General features: G+C 45.2%; 1 protein-coding gene and 1 long non-coding RNA gene across 8 annotated transcripts in view; one reads left to right on the top strand and one right to left on the bottom strand.

Moving 5' to 3' along the window:
- Window positions 1–4,495, bottom strand: part of LOC147027286 (uncharacterized) — a 71,389-nt gene extending 66,894 nt beyond the window's left edge. For 2 of the 4 annotated variants that reach the window (XM_085883548.1, XM_085883549.1), the window contains exon 1: window positions 4,057–4,494. In XM_085883548.1, the coding sequence (XP_085739674.1) occupies window positions 4,057–4,275 (219 nt within the window). In that variant the 5' untranslated portion in view covers window positions 4,276–4,494. Of the gene's footprint in view, window positions 1–253; window positions 2,189–4,056 lie in introns of those variants that run through there. The other 2 variants (XM_085883551.1, XM_085883552.1) reach the window with 2 other exon arrangements.
- On the top strand, window positions 2,931–24,617 carry LOC147027285 (uncharacterized). 4 transcript variants are annotated; one of them, XR_015058778.1, is made up of 6 exons: window positions 2,931–3,881; window positions 7,293–7,376; window positions 7,512–7,658; window positions 13,254–13,376; window positions 21,643–21,807; window positions 24,164–24,617. It is a non-coding gene; the product is annotated as an uncharacterized LOC147027285 (long non-coding RNA). The 4 variants fall into 4 exon arrangements; XR_015058776.1 differs by having other exon boundaries at window positions 7,293–7,658; XR_015058779.1 differs by lacking the exons at window positions 2,931–3,881; window positions 7,293–7,376 and adding an exon at window positions 5,187–5,568.
- Window positions 24,618–25,619: the final 1,002 nt, after the last annotated feature.

Raw genomic sequence — 25,619 nt, 5'->3', positions numbered from 1 at the left:
TCCCTCCTGCCGGACTCTAACGACGGCACCCCCAGGCCCTGAGGCTTTCTCCGGGCCTACCTACTGCCTATGAACGTGGTAGGGTTGCCCTTCCCGGCATTGCCCACCCCCTCCGATGCCCACGTGGCATTTTGGCGCTACGGGTCCCATTCCGCGGGTCGCCCTTGCCCACTACACTATCCCGGTCCCATGGACGCTTGGCCTACTCTGGCCAACTTTTCTGTGCCCGGGGTGCCTTCGACTCAAAACTCACCTTTCCAATCCACGCTCCCAGCTGGTCCATGGACTCTTGTACCCCTCTAAATGGGTTTCGTGCCTTCTCTCAACACCAACAACAAAACGACCTCCTTTTGATAAGTTGAACAAACATTACACTGACCCTGGGATCCCCTGAGATGGGATTCACTCCTCCCCCTACTCATTCATTCACACTATACATTCTGCATTCACTCCATTCACACATTCATGCCCACTGTCCCACATTCACTCATTATATACATTTTTCATTTCACACCAACACTCCACACTGCCATTCTGCAAACTAAATTCCACTAACTCGTGCCCCTTGTCATCCCTCAAACGAGTGCACGTTCCATTTAATCGACGTAGCTAAGCTACGTCCCCACAACACATTCCTGGTCTGTCCATGTCTCCCAAAGTCCATTTTCCATTCTCAATCTAAATGTACTTTCTCACCAATTAGTCCACGAGCCCTCATGAGATGGCTCATGCCCCCATGAGACCGTTCTAACTAACCTAAACCCTTCCCACTAACTGGTGCTCCTTTGCCCAAACAGGATGCTTACCAAATCCTGCGAGGCCGTGTACTTGGAGCGAGGATTTCAAAAAAAAAATTTTTGCACCGCCAAGTCCCTCGTTCATTCCTTCCATCAGGCAATAATCGAGGCCTTGTGGTAGCGCCGTCAAGCACTCGCCTTTGAGGGATTTCCCATGCGAGCCAACGTGTGCAGCACACCTGCAACTCTCGCTGGGAAATCCCCGGTGACGTCACTCACCCACAGAATCTGTACGGCTTGCCGTGCAGGCCAGCCCAAGCGTGTCATCCCGGGGGCTCGCTCCGCGCGTTCTGTGAACAGCACACACGGCGCGCAGCGATGCCTCGCACACGCGCTTGCATGGGGACCCGTTTGCCGAATTCAAACACTCGCCGCCATTTTAGCCGTCCACAAGGCATTGTTGAATCTCACGCGGAGCGTTTCCGCGCCGGGTTCCCACCACGAAGACGCGCGCGTGAGGGCCACTCGCTAAATGCGAAACGGGCCCCGTACGTGACGTCTCGTGAAACCGGCGCGGTTCCCATAACACTTAATAGCTGCCCATTCGGCTCGCGAGACCAGTCTCCTGTCTGGATCGGTCCATGTTCCAATTCCTCGCATGCACTCACGCACGCCATGACACTCGCATTCTGCACACCTTTTGACACACATTTCGACACACCCGCACACACTCTGGGACAATCACATTGGGGACAATCACATCGGGGGTGGGAGTCCTCACAAGGGATCCCGAAGCCTCCACCCCCAAACTCTGCATGGACCCGTTTGCATCACTCACCCGCTCGACCTCGTTTGGACCGACCGGACCCACCTGGCCGCAGTCCACTTCAAGGGAACCTCCCATCTCCCTCTGTTCCTGAAGGAGGCTATCCTGATGCTCGTACCGGGTCCCAATACATTCTACCAGCTCAACCCCATTGTCCCTCATTATCTTTACGTGTGTGTGTGTCCGTCTATTTCCTGTCGTTTCTCCTCTCCTTCTTCTAATCCCCATGTCTCTGTTTTCATTTCCGTTGTCTCTTTTACATTTTTAAATTTCAATTTACCTAAATACCCACGTTGTCCAAACTACCAAGGAAATTCACCGTCGGCAGGATCTGCGCGATCCGGGCCGTTGCCGAGCGGAGAGTTCCAGAATCCTGCCGGGCCGATCTTACGATTACGGCAGCAATGAGGCCTCCCAATTCCCTTTCGCAGCGCGGCAAACCAATGGCAGAAAGGACAAGGACGGGCTGGGACATTCAACAAGAGGGGATTTATTTACAATGGGGGGGGAAGGGAACACACAAAGAGCAGAGTCATCCGAATAAGAAATGTATCAAATGTACAAGCAAAAGCACTTAACGATCCTACTTATAGACCGGGCCCACGGACACACACACACGCACGCACAAATACCCAGAAATGGACCCCGTAGGGTCTTTATTGAAGGTTTCCAGCTCGAGGGAAGATGAGCTGGAAATCAGAGCGATCTTGGACCTGTCCACCTCGTGTGGTCTTCGACGTGCTGGACCGGCGGGACTCGAACCCGCAACCACTATGCCACTCCAAGTACCAGGGAAGGAGGATGAAGGGCGGACGCCAACCAGCATGCGGTCGGACAAGGCAGCGAGCGCCAGCAGGCAAGGCCAGAAGATCCGTGAAGATCCGGCAAACAAAAACCAACTTCCACTCAGTCGGATCGCGCCGAACAATTATTCACTCCTTCTCCAGAGGGGAGGAGCCGCCTCCTCCGACCCGCTCTCCCTCACTGGACGGTTTTGGCGCGCAAATGAGCTAGTCGCCCCCATGATTGGCCAAAAGGGGCGCCAAGTCCGCTGATTGGACCCGGGGGGGAGGGGCGTCACGGTGGACCGCTCCTCAAACAGGAAGAGGAGTAATATTGTCCTGCGTTGGCTCTCATTGGCCGACCGAGCAAACTCGCTCGCATCTCTGATTTGTCGAGAGAGGTGCCAAGTCCTTCTGGAACTCCGCCCACCGCGAGCGTTGTGGCGTCAGGATGGAGCGAAGGTGTTGTTATTGTTGTAGGTGATGTAAAAATGTAAAAGAAAACCCTGACCATCAAAATAACTCCGCAGCGCACGAACATTTAATCACTCATGAGGGACAGGGGATGGATTCTAATAACACATTTACTTAACGAAATAACTGAGCTACGGGGAACTGTCTGTTGTGTGCTCATGGCCGCCAGATTCGTTACAATATTACGCACATGTACACACAATAAAATAAACATACACACAGGAACATGTTCGCACACACGCTGTATATTAAAATGGCAGATCGGGGGGGGGGGAGTTCACCTGGTGCACATCAACCCCCCCTCCTCCGCCCTGACAATTATGTCGCATGATCGTCGTGAGGGAAATCACTGGACAATCGGAAATCGCATTTATTTTGCTTTCACTCGGTGACTAATCCAACCCGCGATACTTTTAGCCGCTGGTTCTGTATTAATCCCTGCGACTCAGTGTTTAGTTCTCGCTCCGAAGAGAAAGAACATTTTCGGGATCATCCTGAGGATCAGAGACGAGAAGACGTTCACCATCCGTGGAGAATCCACCGCTGCCAGCGGGACCGAAGGTCCATCATCATGGACAAATGCGTGGAGTGCACGTCTCACGAGCAAAGTTCGTGTCTGCTTTCGAGCACATTCCACACAGTGTCCCGTTCCACCATTACGTTTCGAGCACATTCCACACAGTGTCCCGTTCCACCATTCCACACAGTGTCCCGTTCCACCATTACGTTTCGAGCACATTCCACACAGTGTCCCGTTCCACCATTACGTTTCGAGCACATTCCACACAGTGTCCCGTTCCACCATTACGTTTCGAGCACATTCCACACAGTGTCCCGTTCCACCATTCCACACGTGCCCAGCGCTCACGTTCACACGACTCCGCTGACGTGTGCTCGGGGCGAACACCAACATGTGTCGGAAAGAACAAGCCGTTTCTACCTCACACACTCGTGTCCCGCCCAAACATGGCGTGCACTCGTCTTTCTCGGCCTCCGTCCGAGTTTCGTGCTGGCCGTGTTTCCCGTGCCGTGAAAAACACCATTCGTGCAGCTTCTTAAGAGGTATTTATTCACATTCCTTTTTAATGCAACCGGCAATCTTCCCCAGATCATCGGAAACCCCACATCATGTTGTTCAAGTTCCATGTTCGAGTTACAACGCCAACAGCAGTAGTTCACAAAATAATCGGATTTTCGATCATTATTTGAGAGAAGGTATAAACACCGAGATACTCACGTTCATGAGCCGAGGAATGCGAGATTTGTGAAGGGTGAAATTCATGCGATTCGCCATCTTCGGAAAATTTGCTTCACCTCCAAATAACGACTCACAGCTCACGAAGCTTTTCACCATGGAAACCGTCTCCCGTAGTAACAGAGGCACAAACAGCAACGGTCGTTGATGTTTGAAACGTCCATTTGTTTCCATAGTTACCTGGGAAATGGGGAACAGCATCGACCAATGCACACGTCTCTGGCTCAGGCGGAAGTGTCGCTTCCTTTATTGGCACACGTGATGATCACCACATACATTCGATTTCACATACTGTATACATCTATCGGAAATTCCAGCAGAGTGTGTGCGTGTGTGTGTGTGTGTGTGTGTGTGTGTGTGTGTGTGTGTGTGTGTGTGTGTGTGTGTCTGTGTGTGTGTGTCTGTGTGTGTGCCTGTGTGTGTGTGTGTGTGTGTGTGTGTGTCTGTGTGTGTGTCTGTGTGTGTGTGTGTGTGTCTGTGTGTGTGTGTGTGTGTGTGTGTGTGTGTGTGTGTCTGTGTGTGTGTGTGTCTGTGTGTCTGTGTGTGTGTGTGTGTCTGTGTGTGTGCCTGTGTGTGTGTGTGTGTGCCTGTGTGTGTGTGTGTGTCTGTGTGTGTGTGTGTGTGTGTCTGTGTGTGTGTCTGTGTGTGTGTGTCTGTCTGTGTGTCTGTGTGTGGGTGTGTGTGTCTGTCTGTGTGTGTGTGTGTCTGTCTGTGTGTGTGTGTGTGTGTGTCTCACTGTGTATGTGACTGTGTGTGTGTGTGTCTGTGTGTGTGTCTGTGTGTGAGTGAGTACCTGTGTGTGTGTGTGTGTGTGTGTGTGTACCTGTGTGTGTGTGTGTCTGTGTGTGTGTGTGTCTGTCTGTGTGTGTGTCTGTCTGTGTGTGTGTCTGTGTGTGTGTCTGTCTGTGTGTGTGTGTCTGTGTGTGTGTGTGTCTGTGTGTGTCTGTCTCTGTGTGTCTGTGTCTGTCTGTCTGTGTGTGTGTCTGTGTGTGTGTGTCTGTCTCTGTGTGTCTGTGTGTGTGTGTGTGTGTGTGTGTGTGTGTGTGTCTGTGTGTGCCTGTGTGTGTCTGTCTGTGTGTGTGTGTGTCTGTGTGTGTGTCTGTGTGTGTGTCTGTCTCTGTGTGTCTGTGTCTGTGTCTGTGTGTGTGTGTGTGTGTGTCCACAACCGCTGTTTCTCGACAACCACTCGTCCGATCTTGTTGAAACTTGCCAGGTTTATTGCTGGGGCCCTGTGGATGTGCCTTTTCAAGGTTTGATATCAATCGGACAAGCGGTTCCCAAGTTACGGCCATTTATCTGTCAACCAATGACAAGAAACGGTGCTATGACATCACGAATGACATCACAATTAATGGGGTTTTTTTTGCACGATTGACATCACAATTCTTCGTTTGCTCTGACATCACAGTTGGCGCTGGGGACAATTGACGCTGGGAAAAATGTGCCTTTTCAAGGTTTTATGTCGTTCTTCATCCGTTTCAGCTGTTTCCCAAGGTTTGAATTTATTGTTCAAATTATTAATTAATCCCAAGGTTTGGGCGGGAGAGAGAAGGGACGAGAGAGAGGGGGCGTCACAATTCGAGAGAGGAGGGGGGGAAGAGGAGGGGGAAAAGAGGGAGAGGAAGGAGGGGAGAGAGGGGAGAAGATAGGGGGATGAGAGAGGGGAGAAGATAGGGGGACGAGAGAGGGGAGGGAGAGAGGGGCGTCACAATTCGAGAGAGGAGGGGGAAAGAGGAAGGGGAAGGAGGGGGAGAGGGGGGCAAGATAGGGGGACGAGAGAGGGGAGGGAGAGAGGGGGCGTCACAATTCGAGAGAGGAGGGGGGAAGGAGGGAGAGAGAGAGGGGCAAGATAGGGGGACGAGAGAGGGAAGGAAGAGAGGGGGGGCGTCACAATTCAAGAGAGGGGGAGAGAGGAGGGGCGAGAGTGGGGCGAGCGAGAGGGGCGAGAGAGGAGGGGCAAGACTAGGGGGGAGCTATGGGGGGGCGAGAGAGGTGCGTCACAATTCTTATTTGTTTGATATGACGTCACAATTGACGCTGGGGACCTGAGTATGTTTCCCAGGTGTTTCCCAAGTTATGGCCATTTATGATACGGTTGTTCCGATCTAATTGAAAAAATGCCCCAATCCAGTCTTCGTTTACGAGAGTGAAGGAACGAAGCTGCACATACTGGCACGCCTCACCCACGAGAGAGGGGAGAGAGTCGGGGGCGAGAGGGGGGGGTGAAAAAATGCCCCAATCCAGGAGTCGTTTACGCACCTACGGGCCCGCACTAGTATTTTAAACCACCCATTGGCCACTGTGGCTGATCCATGTTTTCGTGGGTTGTTTTTTTAACAGTTTTAGACGAATTTTGGGTGATTTCAGCACAGAATTCAACCTTCATTGAGACGGCCACCGTTTTGTATGTTTTGATGACGGGAATCACGCGTGATTTCATCCAAGCTTATATATACTAACTTTAGTAGTTTTAATATGGTGTCTCGTAAAAAAAAAAAAAATCGACCGAAATTACGCATGATTCCCATGATTCTCGTCTCAAAATTTTATTTTAATTTTTTTTGAAATTATTTTTTTTTTTCCCCGGAATGATTCTGCATGATTCGGCGCCACATGCTTCGTTGGGTCAGTGGTTGCCAGGTGAGTTTTGACACAATCAGTTGTCGTACCTGTCGTCGGACGAGTTTGTTTGGATGAGTGAGTTTGATGAGTGACTTTGATTGGTTGGATGAGTGAGTTTGACTGGCATGAGGTTGGTCCAATCCTGGTCCACAACCACCCCCATCCCCCACGACCACCTACTAAAGGCACAACGACCCGACACACACACACACACACACACACACACACACACACACACACACACACACACACACACACACACACACACACACACACACACACACACACACACACCATCACCACCACCACCACCATCCCTCACAATCACCACCTCCCCTGATGGTCGTTCATTCAACCAATCTCACACGTCAAACTCACTCATCCAACCAATCTGAACAATCCAACTCACTCATCCAACCAACCTCACCCATCAAACTCACACAGATGGTGAGGATCATCCAGATGGTCATTGGCAAACTTCAGACAGGCCTGGACATGCGCTGGCTTGAGCAGAGGGACCTTGCGGCCGCTGCAGGATTTTAATCCATGACGGCGTAGTGTGTTACTGATGGTTTATTTTGATACTGTGGTCCCAGCTCTCTTCAGGTCATTGACCAGGTCCTGCCATGTCGTTCTGGGCTGATCCCTCACCTTTCTCATGATCATTGAGGCTCCACGAGGTGAGATCTTGCATGGAGCCCCAGACCGAGGGAGATTGACTGTTTTCTTGAACTTCTTTCATTTTCTAATAATTGCGCCAACAGTTGTTGCCTTCTCACCAAGCTGCTTGCCTATTGTCCTGTCGCCCATCCCAGCCTTGTGCAAGTCTACAATTTTGTCCCTGATGTCCTTCGACAGCTTTCTGGTCTTGCCCATTGTGGAGAGGTTGGAGTCTGATTGATTGAATGTGGACAGCTGTCTTTTATGCAGATAACAAGTTCAAACAGGTGCAGTTAATACAGGTAATGAGTGGAGAATGGGATGACTTCTTAAAGACAAAACTAACAGGTCTGTGAGAGCCGGAATTCTTACTGGTTGGAAGGTGATCAAATACTTATTTCATGCAATAAAATGCAAATTAATTATTTTAAAATCATACAATGTGATTTTCAGGATTTTTGTTTTAGATTCCGTCTTTCACAGTTGAAGTGTACCGATGATAAAAATTACAAAACCTCAACAACAGAGTTGAAAATGTAATGTGCTGGCACATCTGCAAAAACTTTGATGTCCCAGTTCCAGAAAATTTGTGGGAACAGGAACCAAAAGTAATCACTGAAAACATGGTTGTACTTTCCTCTCACGTACGAACTAATGATCCCATCAAGCATGATCATCGAAAACAAAGTGTTGAACAGATATCTTACTTCGGAACAAAAAAAAAATAGAAGAAGGCATTGCTTATTGAGGTGTTCATACCAGTGATTTTGCACTAAACGATGCAGAAATCAAGAAAATGACCAAACACCAAGACCTCAATGATGAAGTGAGAGTATCCTCGGAGCTGAAGAATGTCAAAGTTGTACCCATGATAGCTGGACCTACAGGAATGATGACAAAGAAACTCAGAGATATTAAATGTAGGGGCAAAACCCCTGGGCACTCACCTGGTAGGAGAAGAAAGTAAATACCTATGGATTTTTTTAATGCCATGAACAAACCTTGGTGTATCATGGATGATAAAGGTTGTGGTCAAGTTTCATCGAAATTGCATGTAGTTTCTGAGAAGAAAGAAAATGCATATTTTGTGTGGCAAACCCCCTCTCCCCATCGACCCTCCTGGACGTCAATTTTTTTAATGCCGTGAACAAACTTTTGTACATTATGGGTGGTGAAGATGATTGTCAAGTTTCATCGGAATTGTGTGTATTGTTTGAGAAGAAAGCAAATACCTCTTTCAAGAGGTAACCCACTCCCCCCACCACCTTGCCATAAACTCCCTCTGTGGAACCCATGAGACCAATTTTTCTTTTATGCCATCATGGATGATGAAGGTTGTGGTCAAATTTCATTGAAATTGTATGTGTACTTTCTAAAAAGAAGTTGCAAGTATTTGTGGACGGACAGACGTACGATGCGCAGGATAAGATAACCTCTCACTCTCTCACTCACTCTAAAAACCATCCCTGGGAATATTATAACAAACGAACTACATTTGGAAGCTGTCCGGGGCTCAGTACCGATCCCAAAGATAGCCCTCAGCACAAAACTTACCACGATGCACCCGGAAATGCCCGTGCAATGTCCGAATTGGACAAATCAACACTTTTTGGGGGAGTCACAGTGGCAAATCCAGGGGGGTTTCCTGGTTGCCTGGAACCCCCCCCCCAACAAAAAATATTTACCATTATAGTGGAAAACCCAGGGGTTCCCTGGTCACCCAGAACTCCTTCTACAGGATGCCCCACAGAAAACCAGGAAATTTGGTCCAGTTTATTTAAAATAAAACAAAAGCAAACTTAGATGTAGTGTAAAACAAAGATGCACTTTATTTTCAAACAAAACAAAAGCAAACTTGGATGTAGTGTAAAACAAAGATACACTTTATTTATATGTTAGATTATTATTGATATGGTAAAATACAGCAAAATAAATCTCAAAATCTCAAATTTCCTTGTTTTCTGTGGGGCACCCTGTCGGATGTCATATAGTTGTTTGTATGTCAAATAGGCACTACCATCACTCAGGTAGGTCTCACTGGTCATGATATTTAAGATTGAAACTTGAAGTTTATTGAATTCAAGCTATTTTATTTTTAGTTATGCATTTAAATATTACTTTAATTAACTTTTATATCTTTTTGCACAATACATGCAGATCAAAGAATATGTGAATGTGCATATATTTGAAAGCTGCAATAAAGTTTTCATAACGTTCATATGATTTAGATTTTCTGTTATTTGGAAACCCCCCGACCCAATTCCTGGATTTGCCCCTGAGTCGGAACTGCTGATACTTTCAAATCTGAAGCTAACATCTAGGCCAAAAAACATGGCGGCTTCAGACACCAGTGAGGTTACCCAGGAAATGCCTTCAGACCCCGTTCATGCCGTTCAATGTTTGAGTCCTCGACATTCTCACACCAAGTGCTGCACATGCAAAGATCAGTGCATGTTAAGTTCTTGGCCCTGCAGGGATATCTCTGTGATGAACATTCTGTCTTGCACTGGCACCTTATCATCTCGATAATTGCCTTTGGTGCAGGGAGAATGTCTGTTGTCGGTTTGAGTTGACCACTCGTGTCCTTGTGGAAGCCATTCTTGAATGGATCAAGAAATGTTTGCTGAGAAATTGTTGCTTGACCCCAAACGTATGCCTGGATATGTACCCACATGATATGCTGCCTCAGAGCACCGACAGTTGGTGGTAGCTTATCATTCTCAGCCATGTTCTTACAGAAGAGATGCCACCGAAGTTCAGGGATGCTGGAAATATTGACACCACTTGGACAATAACCTGAACAGACAAAACTTGCTCAAGTTGTGTATTGGTCCTTTGACAGTTCAGCATCCTCACAGAGCATAGCAAAGGCATCGACCATGTCGTCATCGGCCTTCAAGTAGCACTGGAACCACTTTGCCTTTCCATGTCGAGCGAACCGCCCAGTATTATCGGCACCTGTGAATGCATGGAAGGCTGGCAATGCCTGGGTTCTCTCCTCACCAAGGGCCTTCCAGATTGGCTCGATTTTGACAATGCTAGATGCCATTGAGATAGATGTGTGTCTTGGCAGGAGATGATAGTTTGCTATGGCAAGAACCAGAACATCCGTATCAGGTGAGAATATCGTCAGCTCAATATCTCCCGTGTGTTGCTGTGATGCAGCTATTGCTTGCTGGATCATCAACGTATCGGCCTCCTCATGGTTATTCACCTCAAATTGGAGACGCCTGTTGCTCGACCTCCGCCCAGATGCCGAAATGACTACCACCTTTGTTGAATCGCGGTTGTATTCTAGAGTTTTCTCTGCCAAGTACTCCATCAGATCAGCCTTGGTTTGATCATGGTACAGAAATCGACTCATCGTGATGTGTTTGATACAGGTATCATCCTTGACTTCTTGTCAAGCACAAAGCCTTGTCATCGGGGTTTGTGGATGACCGAGTGAATGGTGTGGAGGAGTTTGATGACTCCAGACATACTTCGGGAATTTTTCTCTTTCGACCTGGTCCTTTGGCGATATGCGACCCTGATGATAGTGCCTGATCATAACGAACCCTGGCACAACGAATTTGGTCCTTGTTAGTTGCGTTGGAATAGCATGTTCATCTGTGTTGGAATAGCATGTTCAATCGCATGTTCATCTGTGAATAACATCTGCGTCTCACAGCGGCTACGGAGATATTGCCACTCACATGAAAACGAACAACCACGTGAAAAACGCGAACGCTGTCAAAAGCACGCCCTTAATGAAAATGTTTTTGCCGAAAACACAGACAGCGTCGGCAATAAACGCTGAAGTCCTGTTCCAAGGATTTGTTGTAGAACACAACTTGTCACGAGCCGTTAACGATCACTTTTCAAAACTGGCGACACGAATGTTTCCAGACAGCGAGATTGCGAAACAGTACTCGTGCGGGCGGACCAAGGCGACACACATTGCGTACAGCATCGCTTCACATAGTGTAAACTGTGTGAAAGAGGAAGTTAGAAAGAGGAAGATTCTATGGTAAATATGTCGTTTTTATTGAGGAAATTGTGTGGTCTAAACTCGAAATGCAGGATAATGCACTATTTTGCCATTTTTGTTACTTGTTTCAAAAATGTCATGTATTGAAGTGCCAGTGTCATAACGATGTTGCCACCACAAAAGCAACAACAATATCTTCATTTTACTTCATCATTGACACTCACAGACAGACCTGGATTCGTTTGTGAAGTACGACGTGTTGTCTTTTGATTGAACCCGAGAACGAAGCGACAGGTGGGCACGCCTAATGGGGTACTGTTTTATAAATTACCAAATACAGTACGATGGAACTGAAATGGCTTGCATGAAGACGATTGTACAACAACAACAACAACAACAACAACAACAACAACAACAACAACAACAACAACAGACTTCAGATTGTGCCAAATGTTGCCATCTATCTACATTCCAACATGACGGGCATATCTCCCACACATAACTTTATTTACCAATGATTAGAAGCATCAAGAGTAATCTTTGGTTTCCTGTCTGATATGCTCTTGGTAACTTGGGGGTATTCAGTTAACAAGTTTCTTGTAGAGATCAATAGTAATATTTAGTTACCTGGGTCTACCCTTCCAGCAGGACAGTCTAGCTTATGCTGTCCTGTGAGGTCCACTTTATCAACAACAGCACCAACAATAAGAAAAGGCCAGACCGTGCCGGTGCAGTGTCCTGCGATGACAAGACGCAACACTCTCCCATCAGATGATTTGGTGGAGTCCATGGGACAGTTAGGAATCTTTCATCATCGCTCTCTCCGGCAAAGAACAGCATCAGGAACTGTCAACTGAAATGGCCTTTATGAAGTCCACAAACTATGTTCCCATTGACATCACCGATGGAAACGGTTCGAAAATGTCACATGGATCGATAAACTTGCCTAATCGTCGTTCTTCAGATGGACTCGTCAGCAATCTTACACCATTTTCCTCCCAGCGACGATACCTGCCAGAGCGAAGAGGATCAGCTACTCTTCCCTCAGAACAAGGAAACCTCTTTCGACCAAATCTGCTTCTCCCTATTCGATCAAAATATGACGAAAAGGTGCCAATGCATGCCGGATTGATCTCAGGATCATCAAATCATCTTACATTTGCTTCTGGGTGTCAATCACCAGAACGCTCCAAAGATCTGAGGCCAAACAAGAAGCTTCCACGTCGCCATTCCACGCAGTTGGAGCAAATGAGAAAGATGTTTGGGCGAGAAACTCTGCCAGGAAAGTGAGACTGGTTGGGAAATTTCCACACTGGCAAGAGATCAGGTCTGGTGCAAAGATGGTTCACAAACATGGCGATGTTGGCAGCTGGGAGTGCTTGGTTCCAATGGACGTGGAATTTGTTTCGATGAGAACGTGTTCTGTTGGATTATGTGTTACTAATCATTATATTGTAAGTTGATAGGATGCTCAGACGTATAACTCGCTCAACTGTAAGCTGGCTTGTCTTTGTTGGACTCCTGACCTGACAATAAACCCTCATCATGGTGTTTTGCTTGATGTGCTTTGCGTCAACGAGTGCACCATCTCACGAAGGGGCGATGTTGAGATCCGATTGTCTCATCTGCCAGCATTTGCTGGTGGACACGAAAGATCTCACGATGCCTTTTGAAACGAGTGGGCCATCGTGTGGCGGGTGCTATGCTGGCCGAATTCCTCATTTCTCTGTAACCCTGCAACGGACTGGTGACCTGTTCCGGTTTGGTCTGCCACTTCGGTGGACCTAATCCTGTGGAAATGGAGTATGGTCATGGATGGATACATCGTTGTCTCGTTCAATGTCCACATCTTTGTTCGCAACACAAAATTATTATCATTGTTTCCTCTTTTCTATCGTCTGTGGAACCAACTTCTTGGTCTGTTCAGTCCCATTCCTCCCTCCAGGGCTTCAAGGCAGCTGTTCACCACGACCTCAGGTCATCCCCCAAAACATTCTCATGATCTTTTCTACCACAAATGACTCCATTCCCAAGCACTCCCATTTTCCAGGTGATTGTGATTTTTTTCCCCCTCTCCCACACCCCCTTTTCGTTTGTTTGTTGTCAGTTGGTTTGTTCCTTTAATGTTTCATCCCTGCTATCCCCTTCCTCTTCTCGCTGCGTTTCGTTTGGCTTGTGTGTATCTTGTTCACCCCATCTGTCCTCCCTCTCTACATGATCTCACTCTCACTTCGACTCTGCTGTTAGTGTTTCCCCCTTTCTATTTTGTTCCCATTCCATTCTGCTCTTGTTCTTCCATGGGCCTCAATCATGTCTGATGAACATCTCAAATAACCTGAAATCCCTACAACATTGTTGTACCATGCCTGGTATTATTTTTCAATTAACAGCCAAAATAAAATTGTTTTTATATTGTCATGCTAATTGGAATATATGAAGGCTGGAATATATTCCTGGAATATATAAACGCTGGAAGATATTAACTCCTTTGACTCACAAGACTCTAAAATTCACCAGACGCCTCAAGGAAGAGGCGTAGGCATGTTCCGAAGACATTTCATGAACAGGGTTCAAGGATTGTGTTTTGATTTGTTCATGAATGTGTTTAAGGTTCAGTTAATTGATCGATGCACCATAAAATATACAAGAAGCAATCGAAAAGTTTCAGAACCAGGAATAATTGGAAACACGCCGATGATAAAACAACCAACAAGAGCCCTTTGAAACATGCTGCGTATGAGTCTGTGCTCTCGTATTTATGAAATGCATCTTGGAAACCATTCGGGGACATGTTTGGCTTTCAGGACATAAACACCTGTCATTCTAATTGGTAGCACCTTGCATTTTCAATGCAACAAAAACATCATTCTGCGAGGATGCAAGCGTCTTCATAAGAAAGGCCTTTGAACCATTTAGTACGTCACTGGAAGATTTACCAAGTAGATAATGTCACAGCAACTCCATTTTAGTTTTGTATTCATCATAAACTGAGATCACATGTATTTTTGAGATCAGTTAAACCAAAACAAAAAATCCATAAAAAACAAACATACATACAGTGTGTGGGCTTTATCATGTATCCGTTAGGGGGGTCCTCGTGTGCAAAAAATGTACCCTAAGTTACCAACTGGAATTTTGAAGTTGACCACTTCCCTTAACAGAAAAACTTGGTTACCATTTCCATAACCCGGCAATAAGTGCGAAAATGGTGCCTCTTTTGGGGGTTCTGATGGAAATTGTCCGCCCAATTATTAGGGGTAGTGGAAATGAAAACGACTGTTACTTTGCAGTCTTACACCATCGAAACACAAACGACTGCTCAAAATGTCGGTCTTCAGATCCTCTTTCATATGATATGCAAATTAGGGTCATTGGTTGAAGAATCAGGTCACTAGAGGTCAAAAGGTCACGAAAATCTGCGTCAAGTGAAAATCTGACCTATCTCTGAAAGATGCCCCACAGAACATGCAACATCCATATTTTACCCTCTCTGAGGGTCTATCCCATCACCATTGGTGCCAAGGAACACAATCATATGAATAAAGTACAATTTGTTGTAATAAAATGAAAAGAGCACAGAATGGAAAGCGGTCGACTTTCAATCTGATCACTTTTTGGCCACCGCTTTAACGATTAAACGAACAATGGGACATTTCAAAGCGGTTGGAGCAGACCTTGCATTGGAACAGACTATCAACAGAGCCCAGAAAAGTGCATCAATAATAATTGGTAGTTCAAGAAAGAAGAAGTTTGTTGCCAAGTGGGAACTGATATATCATGACTCATGAGATGCTTGCCATCACAAACCTTCACAGAGAACTTGCTGGTGTCGGTAGTTCCTCCTATGAGTTAGAAGTCAACAGGTCATTCAGCAAAGCAGCAACCGAGTTTGAGGAGGCCAACATTCAAGCCATATTAAATGTCATTGAGAAGAATGAGAATCCCTTCCTCACTCCCCCAAAAGAGAAAATGCTCCACAATACCTTCACCAAGGAAGTCATGTCAGAAGATATCAGAGAACAGTTGCTCACTGTGGAGAGAATCGGCAACGATACCTACGAGAAACTTCGTAGAGAAAGGCGCATAGAGAAGATCGTTCGACTGTCAGACACGATTCATCGCACCAACCTTAAAACCTTCGCTGAAATCCACAAGAATTCATTCCCACACAAATGAAAAAGCAAAACTCAACAAGCGAGAACATGCACAGATGAAACGTACACGAGAGATTGCAAAGAAACGAGGACGGACTATGGAGGAACTCCTGCAGTACGATGTATGTACAACGTCTCCTCTCTTCGATGACGAAGGCCGAATGACCGAGCCAATTAAAAGTGAAATTGTCTGTGAATTGAAGCTCATCTCAGCGACCAGGACCCAAGAACACTGAGACCTGATGACTCAATGGGAACATGCTGTATAATTGATGTAATGGCAAACAGATGTGATGTGATCAGATTTTCACACGACCCAAATTTTCGTTAACTTTTGACCTCTCGTGACGTGATTCTTGAACCAATGAACCTACTTTGCATATCATATGAAAGAGGGTCTCAAAACCGAAATTTTGAGGGGTAGTTTGTGTTTCTCGGGTGGAAGACTGCAAAGTAACAGTCGTTTTCATTTCCACTACCCCTAATAATTGGCCCAACAATTTCCATCAGAACCCCCAAAAGAGGCACCATTTTCGCACTTGTTGCTGGGTTATGGAAATGGTAACCAAGTTTTTCTGTTAAGGGAAGTGGTCAACTTCAAAATTCCAGTGGGTAACTTAGGGTACATTTTTTGCACACGAGGACCTCCCAAGCTGATGCACTATTATTTGTGTACAAATTTGAGGCCGATAGAAGAGCGAGATGACAGAGAGAGAAGACAATGCACCGGCAGGGGCCAACGGGACAACACTGCCGAGACAACACTGGAACAAGGCAAATAATTATCAGGAGGAGGCAAGAGAAGGAAACGTACCAACCTCATGCAAGTAGATTGGGATAGGTAGCTGATGGTCATTGAGGATAAACAAGGCCTCGGGTGGCGACTGAGGACAACCCAAGATCATGGTGCACTCTCTACTTGAAGCCCTGCAGGGAAAAGGGGGATTGGATGGACATACACCTCCATAATAGGTGCTGGTTTCTGCATTACAAGTCAGAAGGGTCAAATTTTCTTTAGTTTAACACGAATTTCGGTCCTGGAACATTGACCAATTACCACTTGAAATTGAGGAAATCTGCAATTACTTTCACAAACTTCACCGTTTCAGCCGAGTTTGCATGGCGAGAAAATGGCAAATCCTGATGGATACCTCACTGTACTCTTTGGGATTTATGCATCCAGCTTCTGAAGATGATCATGGGGAAAGTTATGGCGAATTGCGTGGATTGCCCACTGTGGATGGACACCACAACAGTCAAAATCGATTACACTCCTATGAAAATGATTATCGATTCCGGGGCTTCTGTCAATCGACTGGACAAAAACACTTGCCACAGTGTGGTATTGGGAGTTACATGATTTTTAATGAATGCATGATGAACCGGAACTGACGAGGCAGAACAGAGAGTGATGTCACAGACCTGTGGAGTAAGGGCAGCAGGAGATGCAATTAAAAACGGTCGTGCTGAAGAACCTACGTGTGGTCTGACTTTGCGACACAACACACTGGCTATGTCAGTATGGCCATGTGAAGGAGGATGGATGAACTAAGGGAGGAGATTGGTGTGCAGATGAGCTTGACGAGGAGATTAGTGAAATGCTGGCTGAGATGGGCTGGACACTTGGTGCAGATGGGGGAAGAGAAAATGGCAAAGAGAGCATATAGATTTAGGGGAAAAGGTAGGAGGAAAAGAGGTAGACCCCAGTTGAAATGAGAGGATTGTGTGAAGAGGGATATTCAAAAGGTTGGAGAGTGGTGAGAGTTGCCTGAAGACAGAGGAAGGTGAAGGAGTATTGTGGTCTCAGCAGTGCAGAAGCTTGGTGCCATCGGACCTCACCCCTTATAAAGGGAAGAGGAGGAGAAGAACAGAACATTCTATCCAAGTCAGCCATGACAAACTTCACATGTGGTTCAATAATAATATAGAAATAACCATTACTTTCATACCATGAGGTGCACAAGGCCACCAAGGCAGTTTCATTTTGCTTAGGATTATAATCCTTGATGGGTAGACACTCCGACGCAAGATACTTAAATGGCTTATTACTCCAGTAAACTGGTACTCATTTTGACGACCTTGGAAGGATAACAGTCTGAGTCAACCCACCTGGTGTTAATGGCATGACAAGTTCTCAAACTCAAGACCCTGAGATCTCAGGCCAGCCACCTTAATCGTTAAGCGAACACCAGACTTACATTTGGTTCAAATACTTCTCTAACTGTTCAGGATATATTTGGCAGCTATCTGGAGTATAACAACTATAAAACTGTGGCCAACGTCGTGGTGGCTGAAACGGAAGTTACAGAATCTCTGCTCGATCGCACATCGGTCATCCAACTTGGGGTGCTAAGTATCAGCCCACCTGTTCAACCTGCGCCATTACAAATGATCATGATGCCAATCAATCCGTGGGACGTCATCCATGTTGACATGTGCGGTCCATTTCCCACCGGCAAATCCATCCTTGGCATTGTTGATGAATGCTCCCGATGGCCAGAAGGAATTATCCTGTCATCCACCTCGACCCATTCCATCATTGGAGACCAACTATAATAACTGTACTTTCCACCCATGGTTCGCCACAAGAAATTGTATCAGACAACGGATCCCAGTTTTGCACACAAGGACCCCCCTCGTATGCAAGTTGAAATCAGTTTCAAGTTGAAATCGTTTTGCAGCATTCATGGAATCATACAAAACAAAACTAAACCTTATTGGCCTCAATGTAACTTGGAGGAAGAACAATTTTTTTACACTCTGGGTAAAGCTCTTCGCACAGCATGCATGCACCGATCACCGGAATTGGTGTCAGGAACTCTCCACATTTCTGCTAAATTATCGTACAACACCACATTGCATCGCACAGGCATCTCCAGCAACACTTCTTTGGAAAGAGAAGTCTGCACCAAAATCCCTCACCTTCCAACTTGGATCAACCATCCTGGACTCCAAAATGCCCTGGACAGAAACTATGTGATCAAACAAAAAAATCGAAAAAAAAAATGCAGATGCCAAGATGCACTCTTCAATCCACGACATACATGTAGGTGATGCCGGTCTTCTACAACAACCAAACCAGAACCCGAGTAACCTGAGTACGACCAATGATCCACACCCTTTTACAGTCGCAGCAGTTATGGGGAGTGGTGTTTTTCTTCAATGAGAGGGACAGAAAATTATGCGCAACATATCACAAGTTCGACGATTTATCGGAAAAGTTCATTCACAGTTGTGGATCGAGTCGGAGATGGAGTTTATTGGTTGGTGATTCCTCCAGGCAAAGCCGGCAACAGACCAACAGGGCATGTCTGGAGGCCAGCCGATGATGGGCCGGACATCCTCCTTGATACCCACTGATGTGTCAATGCTTTGAATGTTTCAGAAACCAATGGTGATTAACTTTGTGTCATGTGGTTGTTTGAGTCTTAATGCACATGTATTAAAAAAACTAGAGGCCCACGAGACTGCTCGCTGTCTGAACAGAGCAAAATGCCACATTCTCGAATGTTGGAGACAATTTTGTGTGTTCATTGATGTTTTCTCATCCACCTCTTGTTGACTAACAACTCAATGTTGAGGTTCTCCATTTGGTGATATTATAAATATATATATATATATATATATATATATATATATATATATATATAAAATATATAAATATATATGAGTACCAGTGTACTGGTCCGGTGTATACCCCGGTTAAAATAGGTGTACCATATCCCTGTGTCGTAAGAGGCGACCAGGGTTGCGTCAGGAAGGGTATCCGGCGTAAAAGATGTGCCAAATCACAATGCGGATCATACGGATGATCCGCTGTGGTGACCCCTAACGGGAGCAGCCGAAAGAAGAGCATATATATATAAACATTTTTTATAAAAAAAAATAAAAAATATATATATATATATATATATATATATATATATATATATATATATATATATATATATATATATATATATATATATATATATATATCCACACATGCAGTTATAATAATTTAACCCAAGGAACTCATCACGAATGCGGTGACAGCCCACTGAGCTGTTGAATCTTCAGGTTTAAAACTGTGGATTCCCCATCCCTCTCCCCCAAAAAAGTAATGCGAGAGTAATGTTGGGGAGCTGTTGACGGGCCTTTCTGGACCTTTGAAATATCATGCTTATTTACTGCTTATTTGTAATTCCCTGGAATGTAATCTGCTGCAATGGTTTTTTGAACTTGTTTCAGTAAATTTGTCAAACATTATTGAAGACGTTTAGTCACTCACACTTTGGGGTCTCACAATCAGCTATGGTCTGCCTTGGACAAGCCACACTCACAGTGTAAGTTTGCCTTCAAAGCCAGTCGCCAACAGGACATCTTCCATTGAGCAAAGTCCTTCTTTTGTACACCTGATTTCCTATCCACCTGCAAGACCTTCATGCGCAGCTTGATGAAGTACTGCTTTCCCCTCTGGGTTGGTACCCCAGCCTCACATCTTGCTCAGCTTGATGCCATGGAAACCAAGGCCTTCAAGATCATTGGAATATCTCGTGATGAAGACAAGTCTCTGGCCCTATCACTTTCACATCACAGAGATGTCGGTGATCTCTGTCTTCTCCCACCTCCTTTCTGGTCTTGCACCCTCTGTTCTCTCTATGCTTTGTTTCTTCCAGATTTCTGCAGGGTGTACGCAGTCCATCAGCAATTCCCTTCTTGTGAAACTCTGAATATCCAGATTCACTGCTCACCTTCACTCATTCGTTCCTCTTTTTTCCCCCGCATCTGGAACCAACTTCGACATTTTATTCAATCTCATTCTTCCCTCCAGGTCTGCAATAAGATCTTCACTCCCATCTCAGATCATCCCCAATCCAAAACCATGATCTTTTCTACCCCCATTAACCCTCCCCAAACTCATCTCTTTCTAAATTTCCAGTTTTTCCTTCCTGAGAGATTGCTCCTGTATCCATCTTTTCCATCCCGTGTGTCTTCCCCACACCCATTGTTTGTACAAGTCGCCTTCTATTTTGACTTCAACTCCACTGTTGGTGTGTCTGCCCCCCAACCCCCACCCCCACCCCCTCTCTCTCTCAATAGTTCCTTTTGGTCTGTTGTATCCTGATCCATTCAGTTTTCCAGCTCTTCCATGAGCCTCGACGTCGTATACAAAAAATACATCCAAAAATAACTCATGTTATTACTTTTGCCACTGAAGATGGACGGAGAATATATTGTTACGGTTGTGGAAATGGACCTACGGCGATAACATCCATGAACATGCAGGAATTAGTTGGTGTGAAGGTAGATCAGAACCTGGAGTTTGTACAGGGGATTGGCAGGAAATACATTGTGAGATGAGCCTGTTTCATCAGGGACCCTGCTCGGATTGGTGGCTTCAACTGGCGTCTGCCATTGGTTAACAACCCATTGGGCCATGGAGTTATCCAATCCGTGGCCTAATGGCCTCAAGGTTGAAGCGTGAGCAGCAGGTCTGACGACCACCCTGTGGACCTCGTCCGTACTCGAACCCTGACCCATAACAATATTTTCACCCATCTGTTTGAGAGCAGGGTATCTACAAACGTTGTGGATGGATTTTGACAAAACCTGGAGGACAGGTTGGGTTTGTGACAAGAACAAATTGTTTAGATTTTCGTGAATATCCGGATCCGGATATGAGATTTAAATATAATTCTCAAAGATATTCTTCGCCCTTGAGAGATGTAGACAAAAACGATATATAGCATGATATTTTGAAACATTGTGGATGAGTTCTGATAAAACTTGGTGAATGAGTTGGGAAGGTGAGAGGAACAAGCCGATTCGATTTTGGTGAAGGTCCGAGTACAGATCCCTCCTATCAGTGGGATACAATGCGTAAACTGTTCAGCCTGGCGGAGGTATGCACTCTCCCGAGTGCTGTTCTCACTCGCCCAGGCTCGGGAAGCGAAAAGCGGGGTTAAGCAATTGGTCGCGTACGTGCGTAAGTAGAACGTACATGTCTGCATTTTGTTATTCCCTTTTCTCTGGAACCGCTTGTTGGATTGACACAAAATTTTCACCGTAGATTGAAACTTCGCTCCTGTCCCATGGGGAATAAGTGTGATTTTTACCTCCACCATCGAAGATGAAGGAGGTTATGTTTTCACCCCTTTCTGTCTGTTTGTCTGTGTACAGGATATCTCAAAAAGTTGCGGAAGGACTCCGATGAAACTTGGTGGACAGGTTGGGAGTGTGACCATGACGAATTGATTCGATTTTGGTGAAGATCCGAATCCGGACCCTATTACGAGAATTTTTAAAGTGATTCTTCACCATTGAGAGATCGACCTCAAAAACGAGGTAAAGCATGATATTTCAAAAATGTATTGGGCCAGATATGTTCTCGTGGATCAGGCATTACAGGGCGGAGGTATGCGCTCTACAGAGTGCCCTTCTAGTCTTTATGACGTCATCAGTGCCTTCATTATGACCTCATAATTGTATAGGGAGAATGCAACATCCGATCAGTATGAAAAATTTTGGGCATCATCTTGGGAAAAATTGATCAACAGGGAAATATTGATGATGTCATCGGTCACTTGGTTCGGCAGACATATTGAAAAAAAAAAAGAAACCTTAAAAAATCTTCTCTGAAACAGCTGTACAGATCGAGGGGAAACTTTTCAGGTGTGACCGCCTCCGCCGATCCATGAGGAATATCACTTTTTCACCTATGACATCATAGATCACATGATTTGGCATTTATATTGCATTTACACTAAAACCTATAAAAAAATCTGTTTGCTGTGATTTTCGGACGTACACACAAATATATGGAGAGTTGTCTTGTGGATGGGGGGTGGGGGTGTTATGTCCATGACCTTACCTGGGGTACCTCCAGCATGTAATGCAAAAGTTGGTGTGAATTGGCCCAGCCATATGGGTGGAAATCTTAAGTCGGTTTCCCACCCTAACGGGGAGGAGGGGGAGGGGGTTCTGCCCCTGACTTGAACTTGGGTATCCCAGGGTGAATGCAAAATCTGGTGGAGATTGGGCCAGCCGTTTTTATTCGATGATTTTCAGACCTGCACAAACATGCAGACAGAGAATTTCCTTGCGAGAGGGGGAAGGGGGTATTTACGGCCATGACATGGCTATGAGAACCCCCAGCACGTATGCAAAATTTGGTGGAAATTGTCAAAGGTGTTTACAATGGCATATAAATTAAAGCAAAGTCTTCACAGACACACACACACACACACACACACACACACACACACACACACACACACACACACACACACACACACACACACACACACACACCCACACACACACACCTGGTGGGGAGCTGTCCCATCTCCTGACACCCATCCACGTGTCGAGATAGCAGTCAACAACAGCAACTTGTATGCACACGCGCGCGCACACACACACACACACACACACACACACACACACACACACACACACACACACACGCACACACACACAATATATATATATATATATATATATATATATATATATATATTCACTCCATTGTCTTTGAACCTCCATCAAAGCAAATCTCTCCCACAAGCACATGCTGCGTGGTCCTGATCCCTGAATATGTAAATCGTTCCTGCTCTTTGACAATATTCAAATGCCACATTTTGTTTTGACTTTGATCTTGAAACGTGAGACATAATGGAACTTTTAATATCTCGTTTATTTTTCTACACTGGGAGTTCATTAAACCTCAAGGGACTGCTGCAGCAGTGAAAAACAGTTATGTTCATGGAATGGTTTTAACAACATATGTGACATTTCAACCAGACATGACGTCACTATATACATTCACCCCTCAGCCAAGACCTTTTCATGGAATACAGTTTGAGGCAACAGATGTTTTTATTTGTATTTTCTTTTTACATCACATTTTCCGCTTTTTTTTCAAAGCAAACCAAATTTTCCTCTCCACTGGCTCAATGTGTCATTCCTCAACCTGGGCCTGTGTCAAGGAGGTTGGTCGCAGCACAGTGGAGGTGTGAAACCGTTATATATATTTGAGGAATGATGGTTAATCATAACTCATTTTCCTTGTGGACACGAATCCCACCTTGACCTCAGGCTGGACATTGTGGAGACAGAAGCTCTGAGTTGTAGACATCGGCATGGCCTTGAGCAGCTCCAGCTCATCTGACCTCCTACCCCCTTCTCTTTCTATCAAATGTGGTGTTTAACCTCGGGGTTTCAAACTGATTTACGTGACACAAATATGAAAGTGAATTCATAGTGTGAGAATTTAGAAATTTTAAACAAAACTTTTGTGTTTTAAAGTGAATGGATGATCCAACATGCTCAAGACTTTTACGACTAATTAGATTTAAGAAAAATATATTTCGCAAAAGTTTGAAATTTCTCTTGGCTGAACATTTCTCAAGAACAAACCAATTCGATTTTTTGAAATGGTCTGAATTTTACAATTGAAAAGGTCTGAAATGCTTTCTTTCTATTGACTTTCATAATTCCAAGTGACTATCAATCAATCGCATGACTGTGGTAAGTGTAACATTGTCCGTGTGTTTCGAGGAAGTTAATTTATATTGCCAGGCATCAGAGACACGACAGAGTAAATCGTCTTGTAAAATGCGACGCTGACGAGGCAGTGTATGTCATTTATAAACCAGATCGTCAGGGTAATATGATACGTGTAAACACCTCTTGTTTGTAGGCGGGGACAAGCGAGAACTTCCAATCACAAAAGGTGCACACACACAAGAGCTACTGGAGTGTGGAGAGGAGGGTGAAGATGAGTTGCCAATGAGAGAAGGTCACAAGGGCTGGTTCAGGGTGCACGTCCTGAGGTGCTGATCATCGCTGGTGCTCCTTGTTGCTGGTTTACTTTGTCATCGTCTCACTCCTGCTTCAAAAACAGATTGCAGGGAGTCCTGCATCTACACCACGCATAGTCAAAGGAAAGTCCTCACCTGCAATTTTAATGATTGCACAAGTGTGGTCTGTGGCGTCTCTATTTTTATTTATTTATATTTTATTGTGTCTTGTTATTACATTGATGAGGTAAATGGTCATGTGATCTTGGACACGAGAGGGCGCTCTTGAAGGGGCGGAGAAATGAGCTGAGGAGCAGGAATATGGCGGTTATTGAGTAAAGCCTGTGTATTATACTCCTGTGGTCCGCATCTGATTTCTTACAAACACAACAAAATTGGTGATGAGGATGGCGGCTTCCGTTCCCTTACCTGTTCTGTTTCTGCTATACGTGGGGTAACCTGCTATTCCATTCTCTACACGAAAGAAAATGTTTGAGAACTACTTAGTTGTTATCGCCACCACTGGTGAGGCCTGGCCTGAGAGACAAAGGTGTGCTGTTCTGTTACACTGTTTGGGGATGGAGGGACAACGGCTTTTCTATGGTTTCCCGGGCATAGATAGTACTTTTGATTCTGCTTTCAATGCTTTCGAAAAACATTGCGAACCGAAAATCAATGTGGTTGCTGAACGTTACAAATTCCGGCAGAGAGCTCAGAGGGCTGATGTGAGACCGTCAATCAACACATGAGTCAGGTTCACCATGTCCCTGAAACATGGTCCCGTGGGAATTGCGTGCCAAAAGCGATTTTATTGTTTAAATGGCATCTCCAGGGTCTCAGGAGACAGAAAAACTTGGGTGGCAATTTTACTTTTGGGAATTTGGGTTTTTGTGGGGGCTTAAAACGGGGGTACCGTCATTTCGCAGTTTATCGCCCGAAATGAAAGCGCTAATATTGATATAACTATTTTTATCTCTTAAAATATTAATAGGAAAATTATGAAAAAAAAATCAGGTGTCTTCCTCTTATCATCATTCATTTATGTACAAAATATTTAGTTGATATCTGAAATAATTATTGATGTTTATGTATTTCCAGATATGCACTTATGAAGAAGTTCACCCGTTTCAAAGCAAGGCCTGTTGATATTCAACGATAACGGATGTTATCCGTTTGTGACGAAGATGACATGCAGCCAATCAGTTCGCCAATGTATTAAGATCAGCAAATGACCCAATAAGATTCATTTCAGATTCTACATTCATTTAGTCTATTGTTCGTATTCATCGAGATGTTGAGTGGAGTACTTACTGGTGGTAAAAGGTGGTATGAATGTGTGAAGATTACAGAAAAGTA

Source organism: Eptatretus burgeri, chromosome 5 (genome assembly GCF_056783735.1).
Source record: "Eptatretus burgeri isolate ZD-2024b chromosome 5, Ebu_testis_v1, whole genome shotgun sequence".
Taxonomy (NCBI): Eukaryota; Metazoa; Chordata; class Myxini; order Myxiniformes; family Myxinidae; genus Eptatretus; species Eptatretus burgeri.
This window is presented reverse-complemented; position numbering and strand designations above follow the sequence as displayed.